We start from the raw sequence: 25,295 nt of genomic DNA on the forward strand, positions 1-25,295 counted from the left end.
CAATACAAGAGGTTTTCAACAACACATGTTTTAAGGGTTAAACAACCTTGTTATAATCAATGTCTAATAGAAGAAGTATAATCCTATACGGATTCAACTTGTGTAGCAAACGGGATCCCCTATTTTGCCTCTCTATTTTATTTCTTTAACTGAGTTACACCTCAAACTTTTCAAGCCGAATCAAACAGGATTCAGGTCACATAACTCTAACAATATCGATAGACATATATATATTTTTGGTACATAATGATATCCTATGTTCTGAGAGGGGTGTGTTTGAGAGGTAGATAGGGGCATTGGCCTCCAAAAATGAAAAATTATCATTTCAATTCTTTCATAAATAATGACATTGTAAATTAATATATGATGAAATTGTAATTTGATCCTTTCAAAAATAGGAAAAAAAATCTTTTTAAACCCTTACAAATGATGAAATTATAAAATATAAAACTATAAAATTATGTTGACCTCTCAAAATTTTATAATTAATTTTCACCCTCCCTAAAAAAAATTTATAAATTGGCTCCTAGTTCCAATATACCATTTTTGGTTTATTAATTTTTTAAAAATAATTTCATATATACAGTTCAGTTTCTAATTGTTTAATTATAAAATGTATATTAATATAATACAAATATACTTGCATTACATACACAAATATAAATTTTAAAATTATTAATTAAGTTAAATAACTTGATTTAGTGGTTATATATATTTTTTGTAAAGTAGTTATAAAAATAAAAATAGTTAAGCTTGTTGGTAATAATAGTGATTCAATATTATTGTTCAGGAGGGCGACTCTTTTGATAAAAAATTTTAAATTGTTATTTTTTTGGCAATCTGTTGAACTCTCAATAATGGTTAGGTATTATTTCCATGTTGGGATTACGTTCACGGAAGAAGAGCGTCTCGATTAGTAGAGATATGACTTGTAAAAACTTAATAGAGAGGTGTTCGTATAATGAATAATAATAATGATGTAAGTTAACTATATACGAACAGACTCGAACCATCAACTTAAGATTTATAACACGCAAATTTATAAATATGATATTACTTGAACTGCATATCTACCAACTATATTTCACATTTTTCAATTTTTATATTAAATTATTAATTGCTATAAATTAGAAATAAATCCTTGAAACCTTAAAAAAAAAAGTTGGCTTCCGAAGAAATGGACTTTTCCAAAGGCAGATGTGTCTCTTTGCCGAAAGTATTTTTCAACCTTTCATAATTAAGTGTCATTGTCAAGAATTAATTACTAGCTTATCTATTTAATTAAAATTAAGTAAAAAAGTCAAAATTAAATTATAAAAAAATTAAATTAAAGCTCTTTCGTTTTTCCAGGTTTCATGCCTCTAAATTAAAAATTACCCAACTTTATTTGCCCCCCCCCCCAAACCAACCATGTCGGTCCATTCGTAATAAATAAAAATATTATGTTGGTCAAACCACCAAATTTCCATATTGTATAGTTTTGAATCAAATTTAATTTTATTTAATCAAGTTTATACTCAACTAAATTTTGAATTAATTGGGTAAAAAATAACAAAATAATTATAATTTATGCAGCCAGACAAAAGGCTCGCAATTCCATATACATCATATGTCAAAATCATACACAAAGCACTAAAAGTGTGCTGTATTCCATACTTTTTTATTAAAAATAATTCCCACTTTTCCAGTACAAACCAGACATCTACTGCAAACCAGTTTTGAAGAAAAAAGAAATTTTTTCTGTATCAATTTAATCAAATAGCATCGTGTGACCCAATAAATGTTTGAGACTTACGCTTCAGTAAAAAAAATGTAGGTGTTAATTGGGATAAGAAATCGAGTATCAAATTAAAAATTGAAATTAAACTCAGATGCTTAATTAAAAGAATATTCAAATACCAAATAGTTATTTTATAAAAATTGAATAAAAACAAAAGAAATTAATTTTTTTTACCAAATAAAATTAAACCTTTTGTTTTACTCAACCTAGTTGACATAGATATTTTTTTCTAAATAAGTGGTTAAAATTTTGCCCATAAAAGAAATAAATACCATTATTTTTATTACAAATATGATATTTTAAAATAAATAAAATTGATCAAACTTTAATAGTAAAAAGGAATTTGTCCATTTTCATTTCTTGAGTGAGTTTTTTATTTCAAATATTTTGATGTAAAGTGATAACTACCATCATAATCATCTTTTGAACCTAGTTGACAACTCATCCCTCTAAATATTTGTCATTATTGTAAAATTAAAAAAAATAAAATTCTTACTTGAATTTTTTAAAATACCTTTTTACCGACAATAAAAATTTTAAAATTTAACGATCGAATTTTAACTCAATTGATATGAGTATTGTCGTAAATACAGAAAAATATGAGATTGAATTGATATGGAATCGATGAGTCTTAGTTCGATTAATATAAACATTATTCTAAATACCGAAAAACATGAGTTCGAATTGATATATGACAACTAATTCGAATTGAATTGAAATTAGAATAAGAATATAATATATATTCTAAAATAAAATAAGCATAAAGCTACTTTTTTTATGATTTGGGTGTGTTTCTAGAATTTGAAAAATTCTTGTATTCACATTATTTTTATTTATTTTGTCATTTTGTATATTTATATAAATTTTAATAAAATTTTAAAAAATATTCTTTATTATTTTTAATATTTTATTTTATTTTTTATTGTATTATTCTTTAAAGAGGTTATAAGTAAAATCACAATTACAGTTAATATAATCCTAATTTTACTTGGCAAAAAAATTAGAATTAATAAATTCAAACATAAGGTAAGGTTTCAATTTTATTTGAAATTGTACTGATGGTTGAATCAGCTATACCACCGATTTTCAGTTCGACCAATTTATCTAGTCAAAATTAAATAAATTATTAAAAATTCATAAATAATTTAAAATCAATTGTCGGTTTAACCACAAATTCAATCGATTTAAAATGGATTGAACCAATCTATATCATTTTACAAGTCAATTAACTTTTTACCTTATTCTAAAGTAATGTATTAGTTAATTCTCAATCCAACCAATCCGACCACGAAAAAACAGCATGTCATTTTTTTATTTTTTAAATAAAAGTTAAATTAATGGTTTTGGTAATCTTCCGACATAACCCTAGTAGTATTTAAGGATCCAAAAACCATTCAAACACTTTCACGTAACAAAACTCAAAAAGGAACAGAAAAAGTGAAAAAAAAAATCAATGTCTTTTCTTCATTTCCTTCTTCACTTCACGATTTTCCTTCTTCTTTTCCGTGAAATCTTTTCTTTTCCTTCCAACCAAACACTGTTTTTACCACTCAGAAAAACCCACGGCGGTCACCGTCCACTATCCACTTACGCCGTCAGTGCTGCCACCAACAGGCTTGCTTTCCACCATAACGTTACTCTAACGGTTTCACTAACCGTCGGGTCGCCGCCGCAGGATGTTACGATGGTACTGGATACAGGGAGTGAACTTTCGTGGCTTCACTGTAAGAAAACGCCGAATTTGAATTCCGTTTTCACCCCTCAAGTTTCCAAGTCTTACAAACCCGTCCCTTGTGGTTCCCCGGTTTGCAAAACCCGTACACGTGACTTACCCGTTCCCGCTTCATGCGACCCGAATAATAAACTATGTCACGTGGCCGTCTCTTATGCCGACGCTTCATCAATAGAAGGAAATCTCGCGCACGAGAATTTCGTAATCGGATCTTCGACCCAACCCGGGTTTTTATTCGGGTGTATGGATTCGGGTTACAGCTCAAATTCGGAGGAAGATTCCAAAACAACCGGGTTAATGGGCATGAACCGCGGGTCGTTATCTTTCGTTAGTCAAATGGGATTCCCCAAATTCTCGTATTGCATATCGGGTTTCGACTCCTCCGGGGTTTTACTCCTCGGTGACGCGAGATTTTCGTGGCTTGGGGAGTTGAATTATACTCCTTTAATTCAAATATCCGACCCGTTACCATACTACGACCGAGTTGCATATACGGTTCAATTAGAAGGTATTAAAGTTGGGAATAAAATATTAGACCTACCAAGATCCGCTTTTGTACCCGATCATACCGGTGCGGGCCAAACAATGGTCGACTCGGGTACCCAATTTACTTTCTTAATGGGTCCGGTTTACACCGCTTTACGAAACGAGTTTTTACAACAAACGAGAAGGGTTTTACAAGTTTACAACGATCCGAACTTCGTATTCCAAGGGGCGATGGATTTATGTTATCGGGTCATGGGTTTGTCTCGGCCAAGTTTCTCGAATTTACCGCGAGTTAGTCTAATGTTTCAAGGAGCTGAGATGAGTGTATCGGGCGAGAGGCTATTATACCGGGTACCCGATATGAACAAAGGGAGTGATTCAGTGTATTGCTTCACATTTGGCAACTCTGATCTCCTAGGAATCGAAGCGTTCGTGATTGGCCATCATCATCAACAAAACGTGTGGATGGAATTCGATTTGGTGAAATCAAGGGTTGGATTTGCTGAGATCAGATGTGATCTTGCAGGTCAAAAGCTTGGTATTGGACCCTTAGGGCCCCACAAAAAAAGAATGTAAAAACGTTGTGAAAGGATTTTGGATGGATCCCACATCGTCCAATCTACGGCCCACCTGTTTTGATGGAAGGTGGACCATTGATCGGACAATGTATGGTCATGATTGGAAAAGCATGGGATTCTTTTCTTTTCTTTTCCTTTTTTTTTATGTAAATAAAAATATTTTAAAAATTTGATTTTCTAAATCTATGTCGAGGCTTTTAAGGGTAATATTAAATAAATATATATTGAAAAATATATTTGTAATTTTTCGTGTTAGTCGCAAAAATATATTTACATCAGATATTGTTGTGTAGTATTAATTATATGGTTTAATTTTTTTTTACCTATATGTTTCTATTTTGAGAGTATTTCAAAATAATAAATAATTTTATATGTCAATTTGGACTCGTGTTATCTTAAGTTTTATTTTTTTCATTGTTTACTAAGTTTTCAGTTTTAAAAGTTTTTGTTTGCTCTTGTAGCACGTTTTTTAATATTACTTATGCATGTAATATTAGTTTTACAAGTGATTTTAGAGATGATTTTGTTGCCGTCCTTTCTAGTTTGACGAATGTTCGATTCTTCTGTCAATTTTTCCTCGTCGCTTTGGACCATCCGAGGTTGATTTCCTTATCGTATTTAAGTGCAGGCAATTACTCCAAATATGTCGTGCTTGAGTTGTGATAAAGCCAATTGTCAACGTGTCATAATGTTCTATTGATGCTGAGGCTAAAGCTTTTGTTGTGTTGATGGAGTTTGTCATTCGTCATCTACAACGAGTGTTTGCTAATTTTTTTCTTAATTGTATGATTTCATTCATCGAATGAATTAATGATTTTACCTTAAAAAAGATTTCGAATTAATTTAAATTTGTATTGAGTTATATTATAGAGATTTATCTTGCCAATGGATCAACTCTCTGTCGAGCAACCATTGGTGGTTAGGTGTTGCTACTAACTCTATGAACCCATTAAGACTCTCTTCAAAGTAGGGAAACGAAACTCGAAATTACCTTTACTGTTTAAGGATCTGACCAACTATTTAATGGATGATACTTTAAAGACTTCTTCTAAAAGAGGGCCGACCCTTCAACGAATCTCATTACATTAATATAGATATTGATATGAATGGATTTTGAATTTTTAAGATTATATAATTAATGTAAAAAAATTAAATAAATAGTGAGATTCAAAATCAGTTGACTGCCTTTAATGATTTTCTTTTAATAGGAGAAGGCTAGGATTGGGTACTTTCCAGGTTTTACGAAGTGTGGTGGACCCTTGTTATCAAAATCTTTGATACCATTTCGAGAAAGCACGTGTGCATCTACTAACCAGGCTTTTAATCAGTAAGTCAATATCATATGTCGACACGTGCGAAACTATAGGACCCACCTCAGTTAAATTTTTTTTTTTGTAATTATAATTAAAAATTAAAAAAGAAAAAGAAATTCAGTCAGAAAGACAAATATATTCCACTACCTCGGCTGTTACCTCTGCTTCTGACAGTGCCTTGTTTGTCTAAATCTAAAAATAAAAAAGGGTAAATTTCATCTATAGGATTTAATAGTTTTATAATTTTTTCACTTCAGTCCTTATTCTAAGAATTTTGTTAACTTATGTGTCAGAATATTGGATAGAGGTGTTTATGATCCGTGTCAAGAGTCCGAGACCAAACTGTTCAAATGACCCATTTTTTTGTTTAAAAATAGTTAATTTTTAAAAAAATTTAATTAAAAATATATAAAAATGTTAATATAAATAGGATTCCAAGCTTATTCAAAGTTAAAAATTATAAATTCGGGTCTAGCCCAGCAGCTTAAACACCTCTAGTATAAGGGACCAAAGCTGCTATTTTTTTCATTTAATCAAGGGAGCAAATGTTTTGGTTGTCTTTTTTTACTACACCCCTGACCTAAATGTAACACGATTTAATTTAATAGACTTAATCGATCAATGTTAGACCGATTTGATTATGTCGGTCAAGAAAAAAGTCAATCAATTAGCCGATTTAAATTATAACAAAATTATTTTTAGAAAAAAAACACTATGTGAAAATAATAGTGTTAAAATAAAAAGAGAACTCAAATAGAACAATCAACAAAGGTCGAGAATTAATGTGAAAAATTAGATAAAAAGTTAGAAGCTATATTTGTAATTATCCAAAAAAAGGCGAAACGGTGTCGTTTAGGAAGATAGTTAACATCGTTTTCGACTCTTCGTTCAGACCAGAGAAATCCAAAAAAAAAAAAATTTGTTTGCAAGGTGACGAGGAAAGGCGTTAGGCAAGAAAAAGCCTAACTCGTTCGAGTGAACTCGCTCCTTTGCAGGCTCAGTCCTTTGATCTTTGCAGGTAATATCGTCGACATTACAATTTTCAAAGAGGAACCGTATCCGGCGTCGTTTCATCCTCCGATCTCCGTAAGTCAGCTTCGTCCTCTTTCGTTTCGTCATTTCTCATCAAAATTTTCGATTATTTGAAAGCTTTTAGTTTATTAAATACGGATCTGTTAGTTCAAGACACTTATTTATGTAATTAATTAGTGATTAGGATCTTTTAGATAATTTCCGTTGGAATTTTTTTGAATTAACATTTGTTGTTCGATTAACAAATGTAAAATTTATTAAATTTGATTCCGAACCATTTCCATTTTTTTTTAAACTGTTTTTAAGAAGATATCCGGTGGATTTTTGAAGGATTTATTTGAATTTTGATTAAAATATACAGGAAATTATAGGAAATGAGAATTGAAAATGATTGGATTGATTTTTCTGATTAAATGTTATTTAATTTGTGCAGATTCTTTCTTGAGGATTCAATATAGTAAAGTTAATTCCTCTATTCTGCTGAGATTTGAAAATTCGGGAACCCTTTTTGTGTTTTTGTTTTCAATTATTGATTGTATTTAGTTGAGCTGGTGAATTTTGTTTTCTACAACAATGAGTTTCTTTTTCCGAGGGTCACGATCGGATTTAGAGAGTGGATTTCCTGTGCTTATTCCGGAGAGGCGTACCGTGGTATGTTACTATTACTTCGAACACTTGAGTTTCCATTGTTATAGTCATGATACATCATTGCCTTTAGGCTTATATGGTTCGAATTGGTGGTGAAAACCGGTTCGTTCAAGTTGCTGTTACTCGTTATTGCAATTTGAGCTTAAACATGCTTTTGATGATTAGCAACTTAGGCTTTTTGAATTGCAGTTACAGTTTGTTCATTCTTGATTGTAATGGATTTTTTTCGATAAATATGTTTTAATTTAAGTCGATTGGTTCTTAGCGTGTCCATGCAGGACGTCCTGTTAATTCCAACTCTTTTGTGTTTCTCGTTACAGGTATTGGTATTGCTTTGTGTTCATGTTAGTTTCTCTCTTTTATTTTTCTTGGTTAGTTGCTTCTGATATTTTTCTTTGTTAAAACAGTACTTTTGCTATTCATGATATTGAATTCGCAGCAGTTGTCACCTAATTTTCTGGTAATTTCCTTCGCTAAGTAGCTAAGTTTCTAATGGTGTTTGCATGTTTGGTTCACAATGTTGAACTAATTTAATGCACTTTTTTATGTTACTCTATTCATGTAGCTTTGGTTGGTGCTTGGGGTGTTTTTTATGGCAACAACGTTAAGAATGTATGCGACCTGTCAACAACTTCAAGCTCAAGCACAAGCCCATGCCGCAGCAGCAAGTGCACTTTTGGGTCATACTGAACTACGGTTACATATGCCACCATCAATTGCATTTGCAACCAGAGGGCGTCTACAAGGCCTAAGATTGCAACTTGCTCTTCTTGACCAAGAATTCGACGATCTTGGTATGGTGTTTAAACTTTGGTTTTATAATGAATTTCTCGAGTTTCGTAGTTTGATTCATGAGTGGCTTGGAATTGTAAATTTGAAAAACCTTAGCTAGGACAGCTTTTGTTTGTTTGTCCTCCTCCCTCTCAGTTTAGTGCATCCTAATTCTGACGAGTAGTTATTTGTCACTAGATTATGAAACTTTGAGAGCACTTGATTCCGGCAATGGCCCCAGCTCCTCTTCAATGAGCGATGAAGAGATAAATGCCCTTCCAGTTCACAAGTATAAGGTCTCTGCTCCTCAAAGGTTAGTATCTACTTTCTTTGTTTATTGTTGGTTTTCATCATTCAAGAGCATAAAAAGGAATTGTAAGTAACGATGCATTCATCAGCTGTCTCGTTAACAAGTGAATGTTAAACAAAGGCTTGGTTGTCCTTTTATGTCTGTGCTGCACGTGCAGCATTATCTTGGGTCTCTTCTGGCTGTGTAACATTCCCAAGCTTTTTCTGTGAATCATCTGATGCCAATTGTTAATGCTGTAGTTTGTCAATGGGGCTATAAGTTTTGAGTGTGAAGTTATTGTTGTGATGCTTAGATACATCCAAAGACAATTTTTAGAAAGCTATTTATGGTTTATTGTTTTAAGGTGTTTAATCATTCGGTTGATAGAACATTGTTTTGGTGTATAAGCTAATAGCCTTATGAAAAAATCGGTTTTGCTTGCAGCAATGACCCTTCAATGCAACAAGCGTCATCTTCTAACTCACCTCAGGTAATGTTACTGCCTCCGCTCTTCCTTATTCACCTTGGGTTATGCTTTCTTTGTTTGAATGGGTGGTGTAAACGGATATAATTCAGTAATTTATTGTCTTCGGTAGAAGAGGCAGGATTCTACCAATCTAGTCAGCATCAAGAAGGGCTCCGATGATGAATTGACCTGCAGTGTTTGCTTGGAGCAAGTTAATGCCGGCGATCTTATCCGCAGTTTACCCTGTTTGCATCAGGTAAATATTGAATGTCCTATGAAATGTTATGCTGTATGATGTTATATAACCTTATGCAAGTTAACGATGTACAACTGCAGTTCCATGCTAATTGCATCGACCCGTGGCTACGACAACAAGGTACGTGCCCTGTTTGTAAATTCCGAGCAGGATCTGTATGGCAGGAACCCGGTGGAATAGACGCTTCTTACATGGTTTAATTACCTGTTCATCGATGTATCTCACGTACGTGCTTATATAAATTATATTAATTTATTGGTTGAAGGGCTGTAATTACTTGATGACCAATGATCATCGTCAACTAACAAGTAGTGCAATGATCTATTTTTGATGTTACAAAGCGAAGTGGACTGTTGTTATGCTTTTATCTTTGCATTTTGTGGATTTGACAATCTACTATCACCTCCATAGTTGTTTGATACATTCAACTCCATACCATCTCGTACTATCTCAATTTAATTTTTTTAAAAATTAGAAGGCCAAATAAGTTATTGTTCTTTTTGCAAACTACTATCACCTTCATAGTTGATCGATACATTCATCTCCATACTGTCTCGTACTACCTCAATTTAATTTTTACTAATTATTTATAATATTTTTCAATATGTTGTACAATAATGCCAATTTTTAAGGCTAATTTACCAAAAAAAACCCATTTTTTTAAAAAATTACGGAAATGGGCCGGTTTTTTAATTATTTACCGGAATGGACTATTTTCCGCGAAATCGCGTCCACGTCAGCGCGATGTCAGGGTACGTGACAGGACATCGCGTCCACGTCAGCGCGACCTGCTGACGTGGAAGGAAATCGCGTCCTTGAGGAAGCGATTTCCTTCCACATCAGCAGGTCGCGCTGACGTGGACGCGATGTGGACGCGCGCGTGCAGTGCCCAACGGTCAATTTTTTGACCGTTGCCCCCCCCAACGGTCAATTTTTTTTTACTATATAGACCCCCCACCCCTTTTATTTTCACAAACAAATTCAATATCAATTTCCTTCAAAAATTCTCTCAATCCCGTTCAAAAATTCTCTCAAATTCCTTCAAAAATTCTCTCAAACTCTCAGATTCCTTCCAAAATCCTCTCAATTTCCTTCAAAAAATCTCCAAATCCATATTAAATTTCTTTTTCCATTAAATTTCATTATTTTAAGCAAATTTTAAAATTTTTTATTTTTTAAAAAATAATTTTAAAATTTTTAATATTTTCAACAATGGCGGGATCATTGATTCGTCTTGATAAGAATCACATATCGGTGGAGAAAATGAACATGGTAAGTATTAAATTTAAATTTTAAATTTTATTTAAGATATTTTTATTTATGTATTTTTAGATATTTATTAAATTATTTTTTGTTATAAAAGGCTAAAGATCGGGTATTGGAATGCAATATTCGGAATATGCATGCTTCTCCATCACCATTAGTAGAGAACTACCTGCGGGAAGCGGGATTTTGGCACGTGGCGACGGTAGGCCAGGGATGCAAGTTGGAGTCGAAACTGATCAGTGCGTTGATCGAGAGGTGGAGACCTGAGACGCACACATTTCATCTTCCATGTGGAGAGTGCACTATCACTCTAGAAGATGTCCATCTGCATTTGGGATTGCCGGTGGACGGGCACCCAGTGACTGGGTCTGCCTAATCTAGCAATTGGGAGGCGGTGTGCTACGAGCTTTTAGGCGCCGTTCCGGATAAAATGGATGGAGGTAAGGTGGAGATGGGCTGGTTACGTGCCACCTTCCCCGATCTGAATGAAAATTCAACCGAAATTGAAAGAATACGATATGCTCGATCATACATTCTTCAAACAATTGGAGGCTATCTCATGGCCGACACGTCACGGAGCCGTGTACATCTAAGGTGGCTGCTAAAACTCGTTGATTTTAGAGCAGCCGGTGAATTTAGTTGGGGGTCAGCCGTCTTGGCAACATTATATCGGGAGATGTGCAAGGCGACCAAACCGAGGAGAGCAAAAATCGGAGGATGCCTGTTACTACTGCAATCATGGGCACGGTTTCGCTTTCCATTTTACGTCCTCGAGTGAACCATCCATATACATTCCCACTCGTAACGAGGTAAATTTTATATTACATTTTGAAATTGTTATGTAGATTTTGTAAGAATAAAAGTATGCTAAAAATTTATTTAATTAGGTGGAACCATCCGGCGAGTTATCATGGATTACCGTCTGAACTTGAAGATATACGGCTTCTATTGGACCAACGGTCGGAAGCAGAAGTAAGTATTATTGCAAATAGATATTTCCATACATTCGCTAGTGGATTGATATTTAGTATTTACTATTTAGTATTATGTATATAAGTAAAATTTCTATCATGTTCATGTAGTTTCAATGGACACCATACGAGGATCCGGCAATCCGGGCAGTAATCCCGGAAGAGTTTTTGTAAAATCTGAACGCTTGGCACATGAAAGTGGTGTTGATCAACTACGCAACCGTGGAGCCCCACCAGACAGATAGAGTCCTACGACAGTTTGGATGTAGACAACCGATTCCTGCGGACCCTGAGGTGTTTGACGAGCACCACAAAATTGACCTTCGGCTATTAGGTACGGATTGGCCTAGATACTGGTCAGAGTACACGAAAATGTGGGAAAATCGGCATGAATATCTACCTACTTGGGAACAAATCATCGTTCCCGAGTTAGCGTACGTTCCAGAATACATGTCATGGTTTAAGATCCATGGGAAGTCGTATCTACTTATGCCAGAGGAGAGGCAACGGTAAATACGTGTCGGAAGGGAAAGGCGCGAGCCTCTAAATCCAAGGGGATAAGAGTACTAGGGCAGCCCATCAATGAGGCCCAGACATTCACCCGGCTCATCATCAGCGGCCATGCAATCACCGTCCCCAACGAGAGAACCGACGCAGTCACCTGACGCAGCAATTCAACAGATGATACCCACACAATCGCCTTTCCCTATGATGCCAGGTATGTTTCCTAGCCCTTATATATACTCTAACCCGTACATGTATCCTTTTCCGAATCATATGACAGGTTGGAGCCAAATGCCCGGATCAGCTCCATTTCCTGTAATACTGAGCGGACCACCGATAACTAGGCCATCCGCGCAGGAAGGGTCGCAAGGGGGGCCGTCGGGGAGCTCTCCTTTCTACCAATCTCCAGCAACGCATGGCTTTCAAACTCCGTCGCCGTTCATGATGCAAACACCTCCACATACACTATTCTTTGAAGGTGGATCATCGTCCCAAGTTCGACAAGCAGATGCCGAATCGGAAGAACAACAATCACCACCCGAAGAAGAACAACCGCCGTCGGAAGCTAGAGGAAGGAGGAATCCAGCGCGTAACCGTCGACGGCCGCCATGTGGAACCGAATCCCCCGGTCATAGACATTTATTACCGTGTTAAAATTTATCATTTGATGTAATGAAATAGAAGTTTATGACGATGTAATACACATAGAAATTTTGCCCTCGCATTCGCATTGTTAATTTCTTGAACTACCTTACTGCACCATACATGCCCACCCTACATCTGGCCTGCATAAGTTGCTGCTCGCTTTGGAAATAGCGCCGCCAAACAGAAATATGTCTCTCGCACAATCGCTGTTATCGGTAGATGGCGCGTTCCTTTAAGAACAGAATTTATGCATTCTGCCAGGTTCGACGTCATATGGTCATATCGTAGGCCTCCGTCGTATGCTTGTGCCCACTGTTCGAAACGTATGTTGCAAAGGTAGTCCGCCCCTTCTCCGTTTTGGGATCGCAAGATTGCCAACATCTCGTGAAAACGATCTTTATTCATTTCATACCCTACCAATATAAGAACATAGTGAATATTTTATACCGCTTCTACCAATAAAACTAATTGAATTTGACAAACGAAATAATACAGTTATACAGTAAATACCCATGTTGGTCACTTGTCATCGTTCCGTCTTAGATGGATATTGCCTGTAGTAGTTCGAAGCAACGTGTCTCAGGCAATATCTATGGTGTGTACGCTGCCACAAGCATCCCTCTCGATCAAATGCAGCTAGTATACCGGCGCCCCGATCTGAAATAACAAATATATCAGGTTGGGGGCACACATGCCTCATTAACCTAGAGAGAAAGAAATCCCAGTCATCAGACGACTCCCCCGGTGTTATTGCATATGCAATTAGAAGAATTCTCCCACCGCCGTCCTGTGCCACTGCAACCAATAGCCGATGAGTGTACCTACCGAACATGAAGGTACCGTCAATTTGTACCAACGGCTTGCAGTACGGAAATGCGTCTCGGTATTGCTTAAAGGTCCAAAATAGGCGTTTGAACATTTGGCATCTACGTAGCAATCGGCCGTTGTAGTACGCATGTTCCGTTTCAAGGTCTGTGATGGCACCTGGGACGTATCTCTCTAGCACCTGACACTATTGCCATATTTCATTATATGAACCGTCTCACCCACTATGCATCTTTTCCAATGCCTTTTGCTTAGCTATCCAAGCCTTGCGGTAAGAGGGTGTGTACCCCATTTGGCTACGGATATTGGCAATTATCACCGGCACTGAAGTCCGAGGATCTGCTTTTATCGTGGGCAGTATCAAGCTAGCCAACATAGCTGAATCCATTTTTGAATGATCTTCTGAAACACCTACAGAGGGAGGGAGTACATTAAATAATGCAACATTGGAAAATAAAAATATTTTTCAGACACATTCAATATTGTACCTGCAGCACATATATGTGGACTTTTGTACTTTTTGATCTCCCACAACCCTGTCCTCTTCCTTAACGAAGCGACGATCTTCCATGAACATGTGCCGTCTTGCACCACACACTTCGCCTCAAACTTATTAGATTTTGATTTAACGACATGGCAATTAACGCCGTTTTTGATGCTATGCTGTTTCAAAGCACCAATAAAACTATCCTTATTGGTAAACTGATTACCAACTTCAAGTTCACCGAGATCTACCCCCGAACTTGTACGATCGCGTACCCGGTGTGGTAGATCTGGAAACTCTAACGCATCATCATTTGACAGATCGACATTATGCATGTGGGCTGAAGGTGAGTATGCTCTGAATCGTGGATTTTCTTCATCATCTGCACTCCTATCACCATCTTCACCTTCTGTTGGAATAGGCTCCGGTTCAGAAAATAATCCCACCTCTGCACCATCCGGCCCGGGCTCTCGAGGTGGATCCACATCGGAGTCACCTTCTAACCCACAATTATATCCAGCGTACGACGTCCCCTCACCGGTTGATGTTGTAGGTAGTACGTCATCCCTTCTTCTGGGCATTTGATAACGTCCCCAATTGGATGTAGATTGCCATCCAATAGAACTTGATGCAGTTCCCCAGCTCGTATTTCCAGAGTCAAACGTCGAGCCACCGACGTACATGTCCCATCCACCGACAGAATGTCTTAGGGGGGATGTGCATTCGACACCGCTACCGAACATGGGCTGTTCTGTATTTTGTAACACGCTAACTGAGTGTCGGCCAGGGGTCGTGTATACATCTCGAACACTGGACGGAAGTACATCAGTTGGCGGCGTAAATTGTACATATAACTCAATATAAGTTGCTCCGCTAGCAAGATGAGTCTGCACCATTGCCTCCAAGCTACGAGCACCTTTTATGTCGAACGAGTCATATGTCACCGGATCAACAGAAGAACCAAATCGATACGTCATTGATAGAACTTTCATTGGCGTCGTTCCGAAGATTTTACGCCTAATTCTTTTACGGAGTTCTGTCAAATCTATGTTTTGGCTAAATGACAGTCGTACCGTATTCTCTGACAAAAAAACAACACCATTCTCAGTGTGGCAAACCTCACCATCGTAGTAAATAACAGCACTAATACGTTCACTCATTTTGAAACTCTAAGTTTCTTAGCCTCTCTAAAATGTTTCTGCTGTGAGTTATGCATTCTAAGAACATTTTCTGCCTAATTTATAGCCTCAGCCCAAACTTGCTACTGTAGCAAAATCGTGTCCACGAAGGCGCGATTTGACACTATTTGCTCAGAAACGTCAAAAAAAATTATTTCCTACATGACCAATTGTAGCGAAATCGCATCCACGAGGGTACGATTTCACAATTTATTCTCATATAACATCCTGGTATCAGCAATTTTATACTATTTGCTAAGAAAATGTCAAAAACAAATTATTTCTTACATGACCACTGTAGCGAAATCGCATTCACGAGGCCACGATTTCACAATTTCTTCTCAAATAGCATCCTGGTAGAAGCGATTTCCCACTATTTGACTAGATACGTCAACTCGAAAAAAAATTTTCGGGACCCCTAACCCTTAAAAAGCCTGCACTCTAAACCCCAAAAGCCAGAAAACCCAAACGGAGTATCAGCGTCAAAATCGCGTCCACGTCAGCGCGATGTCAGGGTATGTGACAGGACATCGCGTCCACGTCAGCAGGTCGCGCTGACGTGGACGCGATGTCCTGTCACGTACCCTGACATCGCGCTGACGTGGACGCGATTTCGCGAAAAATGGCCCATTCCAGTAAATAATTAAAAAACCGGCCCATTTCCGTAATTTTTTTAAAAAATAAGCTTTTTTTGGTAAATTAGCCAATTTTTAACACCTCGAAAGGAGCTTGGTTGATTTCCAATGGGTATCTATAAAAATGGGCTTTGGTCCCAAATATATATAAGTCATAGACAATACCTTTTCTAATGTAATATGGTTCAGCCCAATAATATATTTCTCAAAGTTGAGAAAATTGAGCCAAATATTCTAGTGAAAAATATAATTTAACATCAAAGGTATATGCATGAATTCAATATTATATTTCAACCCCCACACCCCCCCAAAAAAAACTCATTTTACAAAGTTTACATCAATGATGATATGAAGAATTATCAAATAGACAAATTGAAGATGTGTTTGGATGGGTGGTGAGTTTATTTGCGATTAGTGTAAAAACAACGATGGTGATTAGATACTATAGCTATACTATAGCATGAGATAAAAAGTAAGCTAAACGCACTGCACTGCACCCAATCACCCATCCAAACCCACCCTGAGAACCTTAACTAGTGGTCAATGGTTCAATCTTTACCTTGGGTATGGAGCATCTTTAAAATTCGTGACCAATATCAATCATTTAATAGACCTACTGAATGCAAAACATTAGTTATTGAATTCGCTCCAATAGATAAATTGAAAAACCATAAAAAGACGTATTTGCATGCCAATAACATTATTTTAAGAGAGAAAAACATCACATTGCATCCCTCATATTAACGAGGGCCATGTTCATGTGATTATAATTAAGGTGAAGTCCAAATGCAATGCACAAAAAGGCAAAGAGAAATGGGGGAATTTGGTGAGTAGTGGTCCAAATATATATACCCACATACAAATCTAAGGCAAAAGCAAAGGTACCCATAATTCAATGTTTAGTGATAGTCTAATAAATGATTATATTTTTGAGACATTGTCCCTTAGAGATGTCAAAACAAAAGGGACCCCCACCACCCCTTCTACCCTTCAATTATTGTCCCTCCCAATGGCCAAAAACTTTCCTTTTGTTAACTAAAATCTCATGTGGGTAAAAAGCCCACACTACCACCATCCCTAACAGTTTTCCTTGGCTAAGTGCCAACAACTCTACCAAAAACATCAAAACTTGGGAAAATGATGGTGACCCCTCTTTTAGATTAATCTTCCAAGTCCCAAAATTTTATTTAGTTGTTTATTTTAGTGTTATATCTTTTATTTAAATTTTTAAATAAATGAAATTTTTGATATTTTTAGTATGCAATACTGAAAATTTTTTATATTTTATAAGCGGGTTGGACGGACACATAGTAAATTCTCAACTTTTATCCTATTTTTTTTCGTGTTTCCATTTATATTTATATATACATTGAGGTGAACAGAGGCATCAACCCTTCTCTTGTTTTTTTTTCATCTAATTCATTAAGCTTTTAACAACTATTTTAGCTCAAAAATATTAAAAATTTAAATTATGTTTTAAGTTTTTATACTTTTTGTACTTTTAGGATTTTTTTTTTATTTTTCAAAGTTTAAAATTTAGTTAAATCTACTAGTGTGACACTTTAAAATAAAATAAAAAACTCACTTGATAATCATGTAACAAAAAAAAATGATGTTGTAATTAACCTATATTTAATAGAAGAATTTTAATAATATTAATAATTGGACTTACATTTTTAAATTTTAATAGTAGAGAAACTAAAATTCCTTAAAATAAAAGTTAAATTATTAAATTCTAAATATACGAAAAATATAAAGACTCGGAGCATACTTTAATCTTAGAAAAGTTATTTTACTTCTCAAAAAGTCCATTCAAAATTTGGTCGGGTGGTTTCAACTGATGGTTAATTAGGTTTTTAAGTTGTTAAAATAGGTTAATTCGGTTAATTATCGATTATGATTTTTCATAATTCAACCTAACAGTTTAATTGATTTTTAGTATATATTGTATTTAATTTTCAAAAATATATATTTATAATATAAATAAAATTTAATATATAAAATTGTAATGAAAACTAAATTTGAATTTCTAATACTTCAAAAAGAAAATGATAAAATTATAAGAAAACCCAGAAAATTTTGGTTTAATCAATTCAATTAATTGAACCCATCCACGTTAAATCGGTTTGAATAGATCAATTAAGTCGATTAAAGTATGAGGTGAGCTGGTTAAATCGAATTTTACGAACTACTCCCCTTTTATGTATTGTTTTTTGGGTACATTTTATATTTTTTTTAATTGGTTAAAAGATGTCATTAGTCATTGTACTCTTCATAAAATTTGGAATTTAATCCTTATAATTTTATTTTTAGGAATTTAGTTATTCTATTTTTCAGATTTCAAAATTCAAGTCTAATTGTTAACATTGTTAAAATTATTATTTTTTAAATTCAGGTTCATTACAAGGTAAGTTTTTAGTTACATAGTTACTAAATGAGTATTTTTTTATTTATTTTAAAATATCACATTAACAAATTTAAACTTGTATTTTGAAATCTGAAATTTAAATAGACTGAATTTCTGAAAATAAAAATATATGAATTAAATTATAAATTTACGAAAAGTAGATAAACTTATGGCATATTTTAATTTTTAATTTCTTGAATTTTTTTTAAAACTTTAATCTTATTATAGGTTCTTATTATATCTGCTATTTTTGATACAATGTCTATAACTTCTCATAGCCCTATAACCTCTCACTAACCTTTAAATAAGAAAATAATATATTTTAATATATTTGAATACACATTCTCTTACACTTATGTCAATTGAGCTAAAACGGTAATTTCTTGAATTAAACGTAAAATTATAACTCTACTAAAACTCTTGAGAAGAGGGGGTCCTATTTTGCCTTTGCCACCCATGTGACCAATGGTACCATTTGGTAGGTGAACACCCAATGTGGAAGTGCCATGTGGAATGTTGCTAATTTCAGGTTTTTATCATATTGGTGAAAAAGCTTTTGGGGAGGGTGTCATTGATGTGACCGTTGACCAAACAAGGACCTAAAGGTTCGGCCTTTTTGGTAGAGCTTGTCCTATACAATGGTATTCTCAGGTTTAGGGCTTAGCCCAAAAAAGTGTTCATCATTTCGGCTTTTAGGGGCATTGTTCTTTTTAACACTTTGTTTGGTTTTAATGATTCAGTACTTTAGGGTTAGTGTTTTAAACCCCCAAATCTAATGATAATTAAATGTTAGATATAAGTAGAAATGGGTTGCCATTAATTGTTGTTTTGAGTTTTTGGAGGATATAGCTTGTCAGCTTTCCCTAAACCATGGACCACTTTAATGCTAATTTGGGTTTAAATGGATCGAAATCAGAATAAATTATTTGTATGTTGGGTTGGAGAATTTTGGAATTTGGATTACTAATGTTTACATTTATCAATTGATCGAGTGACCTAATTCACCTAGTAAAACTGAAAACATGAGCTAATTAGATTGGCTCAGTTTGACCTGAATTCAAGTCCTAAGAACAACATTTCTCTCCCTGATTTATGATTTATCGAAAAAATTATTTTCAAAAATGTAGAATTGAACTTGGAAAGGTTACTCTAATTACATTGCAAACAAGAGATTTGGAATTGACACCAAGTAAGGGACAAAACATTGACTTATTGAGACTAAATTATTGATATTTTATATAGGGTATGGTCACAAGCTAAGATTCCATGATCAACTACCAAAAGAACAGAAAGTTTTTGGGTCATTGTTTGAAATTAAATTGGGGTCAAAATACTACTTGATCAACCCAACATGATAAAACTCAAAACAAATAAATATTAATTACTTGACAACAAAAATCAAATTTGGTTTATTGTTGTCATTCAAAGTGTAATGACAAAGTTGAGACACCCAAATTTCAATCAAAATATATTTAATTATTTTGGATAAGATTTGTGGGGTGACCAATGTTTTTCCCACTTTCTTTCTTTGGCATATTCGGTTTCTTAAGGCAATTCCCTACCCTAAAGTTTAGGAATTGCTATTGTATTTTTTTTTCCCCATTTCTTCTCATTTATGGTCCCCAATTTTTAAATTTTTTTATGCTTATGTTAATTTCAATTCAACACTCTTTTAATTATTCAATTAATCCAAATTAATTTGATTTTAACTTAACTTTACACCCCTTCCCTTAATATTAATGTTAAATTAGATTTGTAAATTGGAAAAGTGAGGTTAGTTTTGAGTCGGGTCAATTCAAGTTTTTAATTTACAAATTATTTTTGATCGACCTAATTTCAAGTTTGAGATTATTGTAGATTTAAATCATTCGAGTTTGAAGTCATTACGGGCATATCACTTTAGGTTCTAGCTGCTTTAGATTCAAGGCATTTCAAGCTCTATTCATTTTAGGTTTAAGTTATATCGGGTTTAGATTCATGTTAGTTCTGAGTTCAAGTTAACTCAAGTTTAAATTGAACGAGCTTGGATTGTTGACTTTTTATAATAAAATCAAGTCAGAGCAGCTTTTGAAATTCAAATCAGAATCGACCAAGTCTATTTCAAATATTGATGTTGATCTAGAGTGGTGTTTACTTTGATAGCCTAGGAAGGGCATGCATGGCATGAAGAAAATGTGGAAGAAGCAAAAAGAAAATAGAGAAGCAAGCTTCTTATTTGACCTTAACCCGATGAGGAGGACCCAAGTGAAAGTGAGAGGAGATCAAAAGATCTATGAACGTGAAACAAGAAAGACAAAGAAATAAAGACAGCCTATTGTACCTATTTGTCTTAGCCCACAATTGTGTATTGATTACAAGTCATAAGTTCTTACCTAATAACCTCAAGTAGCTTAGCACTTTAGATGGTTCATGTGAAGTATTTCCCCTCTATTCTTGAACTTCATTCACTTTAAAATAAATTCAAGAAAATATTTTTAAAAAAAATCATAAGATTGTAGATGCACAATTTTTTTTATATTAAATTAAAGACAATGTGTTTGCTTACAAAGTTATGATATAATGACAAACTTTATATTATATTATAAAAAAAATTGGCATTTCTTTTGGGCACAAACAAACAGATAAAATGTCATGGTTGTATAACAACATTGAAAAAGACCCATCATCCATCCATGAATTTTATATATACTTTGAATCGATTTGATTTATTATTATTTTCTTATCCATTGAATTCATCCTTTTATGAACTTAATTGATCAATTATCAATTTTAAGCACCATTAATTCAACTATTTTGATTCGATTTTTGTCAATCATTTTGCAAAAAATACAATGTATATTGGATATGGTATTTACTAAACTCCTTCTTCTTCTTTTTTTGCATTTTTTTTAAAAAGTAATGGATTAACACTGAAATCCAGGAAAAAAAGTATTGCAAATGGACTAAAATGAGATTAGAAATATCATTAATGAATTAATTTAAGAAAATATAATAAAAAAATGTGTTAAATCATAAAAAAAATTAGAAAGTTTAACTTTAGAGATAAAAATAAAGTTTTGTATGAATTTTACATAAAATTTTAATTAAATTATACGTATTTAAAAATAAATAAATTCTTAGAGATGAAATCACTCGGAATAAATTGGATTATAAAACCAAGTTGATCAACACATTGCAAATTAAAAGAAAAATATTGTAACATAAAGATTTTATTCATGAACTTGAACCCTACTCCGATAAACAAGTTTATGATGCTTTAACTTCAATATTGTATTTTCAAGAAAAAATGCAGGCTTAAACTTTGGAGATAATATTATTGAGAAAGGCAACTATAAACTTTGAACATAAATAATAGAACGGACGTGAAAAATACCAAAAAAAAAAGACTTGTAAGCTTTTAGTAAAACCCTTATTTCTGATCAACTTGAAAATTTGAACTAAAATACATGAATTTTTTTTCTTTTTTTTTTTAGTTATAAAGGAAGTCGAATTTCAAAAGCTCAACCAAGAAACAAAGGATTAAATTGCCTGGCACTGATCACGTAGCATAATATCTTGCACCACCAGAGACGGATGAGAGAAAGAATGAAATCCCATTGTACAACTTCTTACCACTTTGTTAGAGCATTAACTACCATGTTCGTCGTTCGTGACACATGTTGGATCTTTACTTGCCAGTCACTCACCATCCATTATCATCTTTGTATTGGCAAACTTGGCCAATTCCAATAATATACCACCTATTGGTATTATTGATTATGCTTTCTTTATAAGCAATGAGTCAATAATCTATGCTATAGAAAACTAGTTTTTTACTAATTCGATGATTCTATTTCTAATCATTATTGCTGGATTTCACCATAAAAACATGATATATGCATCAATTTGTGTATACAACAACTAAATATAAAAAAACAATGCTACATTACTTATGAAATTAATTGTTTATAAAATTTGAATAAAAGGAAAATGATGGAATGAAATAAAGACGCCACATTATCTTGTACCTCTTATTAATTATTTAATGTTATTTTGGCATCTTTTTTTATGTCATTGACACATTATTTTGATAATTTTTTAACTTGAATCATAAACTCTCAATCCTAAACCTTAGACCGAAGACCCCAGAATTTGAATCCTAGACTCTAGACTTTGGACTCAATACCCTAAATCTTGAACCATGAACTATGGACCCTAGACCCTTGACCTTGGACTCCAGATCCCAGACCTTGGACCATGGACCCTTCAGGGTTTAAGGTCTAGGGTTCAAGGTCCATGGTTCAAAGTTTAGGGTCCGGGGCTTAGAGCCTGGGTCTAAAGTTCAAGGTGTAAGGCCCAAGGTTCAAGTTAAAAAATTACTAAAATGATATGCCAATGACATGAAAAAAAAGATGTTGAAATGACATTAAATAATTGATAAGAGATAAAATATGATGTGTCGTTTTTGTTTTATACAATCATTTCTCTTGAATAAAAATAAAAATATGATAACACATATAATTATATCAAGTCAAACCTTAAAGTTCAAATCAGTAACATTATGTATGCTTTTGGGATTTTTATCCCCAAAAAGAATTACTATAGTTTTTTACCTATGAAAGTTAATGACCAACATGCCCTTATTTAGGGTAAGAGGTCAAAGTGGTCCATAACTAGTCAAAAGGCTCAAATTTGCAGGTTAATATGGTCATTTGGATATTTTTCACATAACATAGAAAATAGTGCCTCAGTTACTTCCCAAACCCATCAGCTTTTGTTGCAGGCAGTGGAAGAATACAACTACGGAATAGTTAATTTAAATTGTCTTTTTTATATTAAAAAATTGCATCACTTTATAAAATTTAGTGAAAAATAATATAATTAAATATATATTTATGTCACTGTCCATATTCAAAATTCATGATTATTTTTTTTAATAATACCATCTCTAACACCCAAATTTATATTCTCTCCTCGAGAGGACTATATATTACCATGTAAGTTAAAATATGTCATAAATCTTGATACTTTTCATAAATTTGGAACTTAATCCTACTACCTACTTTTATGTTTTGGAATTTAGTCTCTTTTACTTTTCAAATTTCATGCGAGAAATTTTTTATTTTAAGATGTCATACCAATAAATTTAACCGTTTTAACAATTGGGTCTAAATTATGAAATCTGAATAGTAAAAGGACTAAATTTTTAAAAATAAAAATAGTATAAAAAGTATAAAAATCTTATAATATATTTTAAACAAAACTATTAATTAAATAATCATTAAAAGAACATCAAAACTCATTAATCCTCAACTAAAATAAGAAGTTATATTGCAAATTTATACCAAGGGATCCAAGGAGCCTTAAAATCTCTCTTTCCCATGTCCCAAATGTGACTAACATTTTAAAATAATAAATAATTTTTAAAAATAAACTGTTTAAAAATTAATAAAAAATGGAAAATAATTAAATAATAATCTGTGTCAGAAACATGCAGCAGTTCTCTCTCTTTACTTTCTTAGATCTCAAGAACTCAAAGAAACCCAGAAAAAAAAATCAGCAATTAATATGAACTGAAAATTAAAAAAAAAAACACTAAACTGGATTTTATTTTCTCTATTTATATTAATATTAATCATTTGATGAAATTAACAAGAACCTCTAAACTAAAAAAAAGAAAAATTAAAACTTGGATTTTTCTATGATTATATTAATATTAGCCATTTGATTAAGAAAAAAAAGTAAGAGTTACATTAAGAACCACCCCATAGCTACTTAAATGGAGAATGGAATTCCTCTTACAAAATTCGAAAAAACAATCCTAATGGTCTAAGTTCTAATTAGTTCTAAAACCCTAAAAAAACCAAATCTTTATATACATGTATATATATATAGAGCTTGATAGCATCCTCCTCTTCTTCTTGCTTGGTTGGTTGGATGCCATTAAATCCTCCATTAAAAATACTTAAGAATCAGTGTATTCACGCCAGCAAATAAGCATGATAACACAACGCCTCATGATGTAAAACCGAGCCCTTTGTTCTTTGAATAGCCTAGCACATTTCCTAGTGAAAGCACATCTTTTTGTTTTTGATGATGATGGTGGTGATGTTGATGATGATGATGGGGTGGTTTTGATCATGAATGATGACGAATTTGAAGTTGAAGATGATGATAAAGAACGACCCTTTGATGATGATGATGATGAAGAAGTTTCTTTCTTTGATAGCTTCCATTTGTCGTCGAAGTAAAAGCTCGGCGGCGGTGGTGGTGGCGTTGGTGCTGCTGCACTTGAAGTTGAATCCATGGCGGAGACTAAAAACCCAAAACCCAGAAATTAAAAAAGATGAACTTTTCTTTTTAAAGATCAAAGTTCTGTATTTTTGAAAGATAAAAGAGTGAAATTTTTTTCTCAGTGGTAAAGGCTAAAAGAGAAGGGATTTGGGGTCACTATTTATAATAATTTAAAGAGCAAATGGAAAAAATATATAAAAGTTAGAAAATATAGAAAAATGTAAAAATAAAATAAAAAAAATAAAAATGGTAGCAGATGGGTGTGGCAGTAGGTATCACCTGGCCTTCTTTTACCTCGACAGACCCACCAAACGAATACATTTTAAATTATAATTTTTTATGGATTTTTGGATAAAATAAGAATTGGGATTTCTAATATAAATAAAACAAAATTTATAAATAATGGGTTTTTTTTAAATATTGTGAAAATTCATTACAAGTAGAACCCAAAGATTTAAAACAGTCAATAATTTATCCGAACTTAGAATAACTCAAACAAGTAAATCGAAATGATCATATTTATAGTTATGGAAACTGAATCAGATCAACTAATAAAATCGAAAATCGACAAGATCAACTAATACCATATACTTAGGAGAAGAATGAACTGATATGAGTTATTAAAAACCCTGATTCTCAAACTTAGATAAATCGAATGTGAAATGATTTTATCTGAACTGATTCGAATGATAAGTTACCATTTTGATGATAGAGAATAAATTTACTGGAAACCACTAATTTTACTATAAATGTCTA

At 33.5% G+C, this 25,295-nt stretch overlaps 4 protein-coding genes across 5 annotated transcripts; 3 read left to right on the forward strand and 1 right to left on the reverse strand.

Moving 5' to 3' along the window:
* Positions 1–3,186: 3,186 nt before the first annotated feature.
* Positions 3,187–5,418, forward strand: LOC121222624 (aspartic proteinase PCS1). Its single transcript, XM_041103770.1, has one exon. It carries the CDS (start codon positions 3,234–3,236, stop codon positions 4,572–4,574), a length of 1,341 nt encoding a protein of 446 aa, XP_040959704.1. The 5' UTR covers positions 3,187–3,233; the 3' UTR covers positions 4,575–5,418.
* A 1,318-nt stretch (positions 5,419–6,736) lies between these two features.
* On the forward strand, positions 6,737–9,696 carry LOC121222625 (E3 ubiquitin-protein ligase SDIR1). Of its 2 annotated transcripts, none has more exons than XM_041103771.1 (9): positions 6,737–6,975; positions 7,355–7,572; positions 7,835–7,889; positions 7,977–8,029; positions 8,135–8,363; positions 8,539–8,653; positions 9,074–9,119; positions 9,226–9,351; positions 9,432–9,696. In XM_041103771.1, exons 2-9 carry the CDS (start codon positions 7,495–7,497, stop codon positions 9,549–9,551), a joined length of 822 nt encoding a protein of 273 aa, XP_040959705.1. In that variant the 5' UTR covers positions 6,737–6,975; positions 7,355–7,494; the 3' UTR covers positions 9,552–9,696. The 2 variants fall into 2 exon arrangements, with proteins under 2 accessions (XP_040959705.1, XP_040959706.1); XM_041103772.1 differs by having other exon boundaries at positions 6,781–6,975; positions 9,229–9,351.
* Positions 9,697–11,422: 1,726 nt separating this feature from the next.
* Positions 11,423–12,810, forward strand: LOC121222626 (coiled-coil domain-containing protein 86-like). The gene is made up of 2 exons (XM_041103773.1): positions 11,423–11,589; positions 11,700–12,810. Exon 2 carries the CDS (start codon positions 12,171–12,173, stop codon positions 12,744–12,746), a length of 576 nt encoding a protein of 191 aa, XP_040959707.1. The 5' UTR covers positions 11,423–11,589; positions 11,700–12,170; the 3' UTR covers positions 12,747–12,810.
* An 11,140-nt stretch (positions 12,811–23,950) lies between these two features.
* LOC107930017 (putative protein TPRXL) lies at positions 23,951–24,713 on the reverse strand. Its single transcript, XM_016861569.2, has one exon. The coding sequence runs from the start codon at positions 24,550–24,552 to the stop codon at positions 24,211–24,213; it is 342 nt and encodes a 113-aa protein (XP_016717058.1). The 5' UTR covers positions 24,553–24,713; the 3' UTR covers positions 23,951–24,210.
* Between the last annotated feature and the right edge of the window lie 582 nt (positions 24,714–25,295).

This window comes from Gossypium hirsutum, chromosome D10, assembly GCF_007990345.1.
Source record: "Gossypium hirsutum isolate 1008001.06 chromosome D10, Gossypium_hirsutum_v2.1, whole genome shotgun sequence".
In the NCBI taxonomy this organism is placed as follows: domain Eukaryota; kingdom Viridiplantae; phylum Streptophyta; class Magnoliopsida; order Malvales; family Malvaceae; genus Gossypium; species Gossypium hirsutum.

What these genes read in the sequence shown, in the direction of transcription:
- LOC121222624 (XM_041103770.1), top strand. Translation starts at nt 3,234, where the DNA reads ATGTCTTTTCTTCATTTCCTTCTTCACTTCACGATTTTCCTTCTTCTT.
- LOC121222625 (XM_041103771.1), top strand. Translation starts at nt 7,495, where the DNA reads ATGAGTTTCTTTTTCCGAGGGTCACGATCGGATTTAGAGAGTGGATTT. An exon ending in TTCCGGAGAGGCGTACCGTG is followed by an intron (nt 7,573 to 7,834) that starts GTATGTTACTAT and finishes ATTGGTTCTTAG; the next exon opens with CGTGTCCATGCAGGACGTCC. An exon ending in AAGGTCTCTGCTCCTCAAAG is followed by an intron (nt 8,654 to 9,073) that starts GTTAGTATCTAC and finishes TTTTGCTTGCAG; the next exon opens with CAATGACCCTTCAATGCAAC.
- LOC121222626 (XM_041103773.1), top strand. Translation starts at nt 12,171, where the DNA reads ATGAGGCCCAGACATTCACCCGGCTCATCATCAGCGGCCATGCAATCA.
- LOC107930017 (XM_016861569.2), bottom strand. Translation starts at nt 24,552, where the DNA reads ATGGATTCAACTTCAAGTGCAGCAGCACCAACGCCACCACCACCGCCG.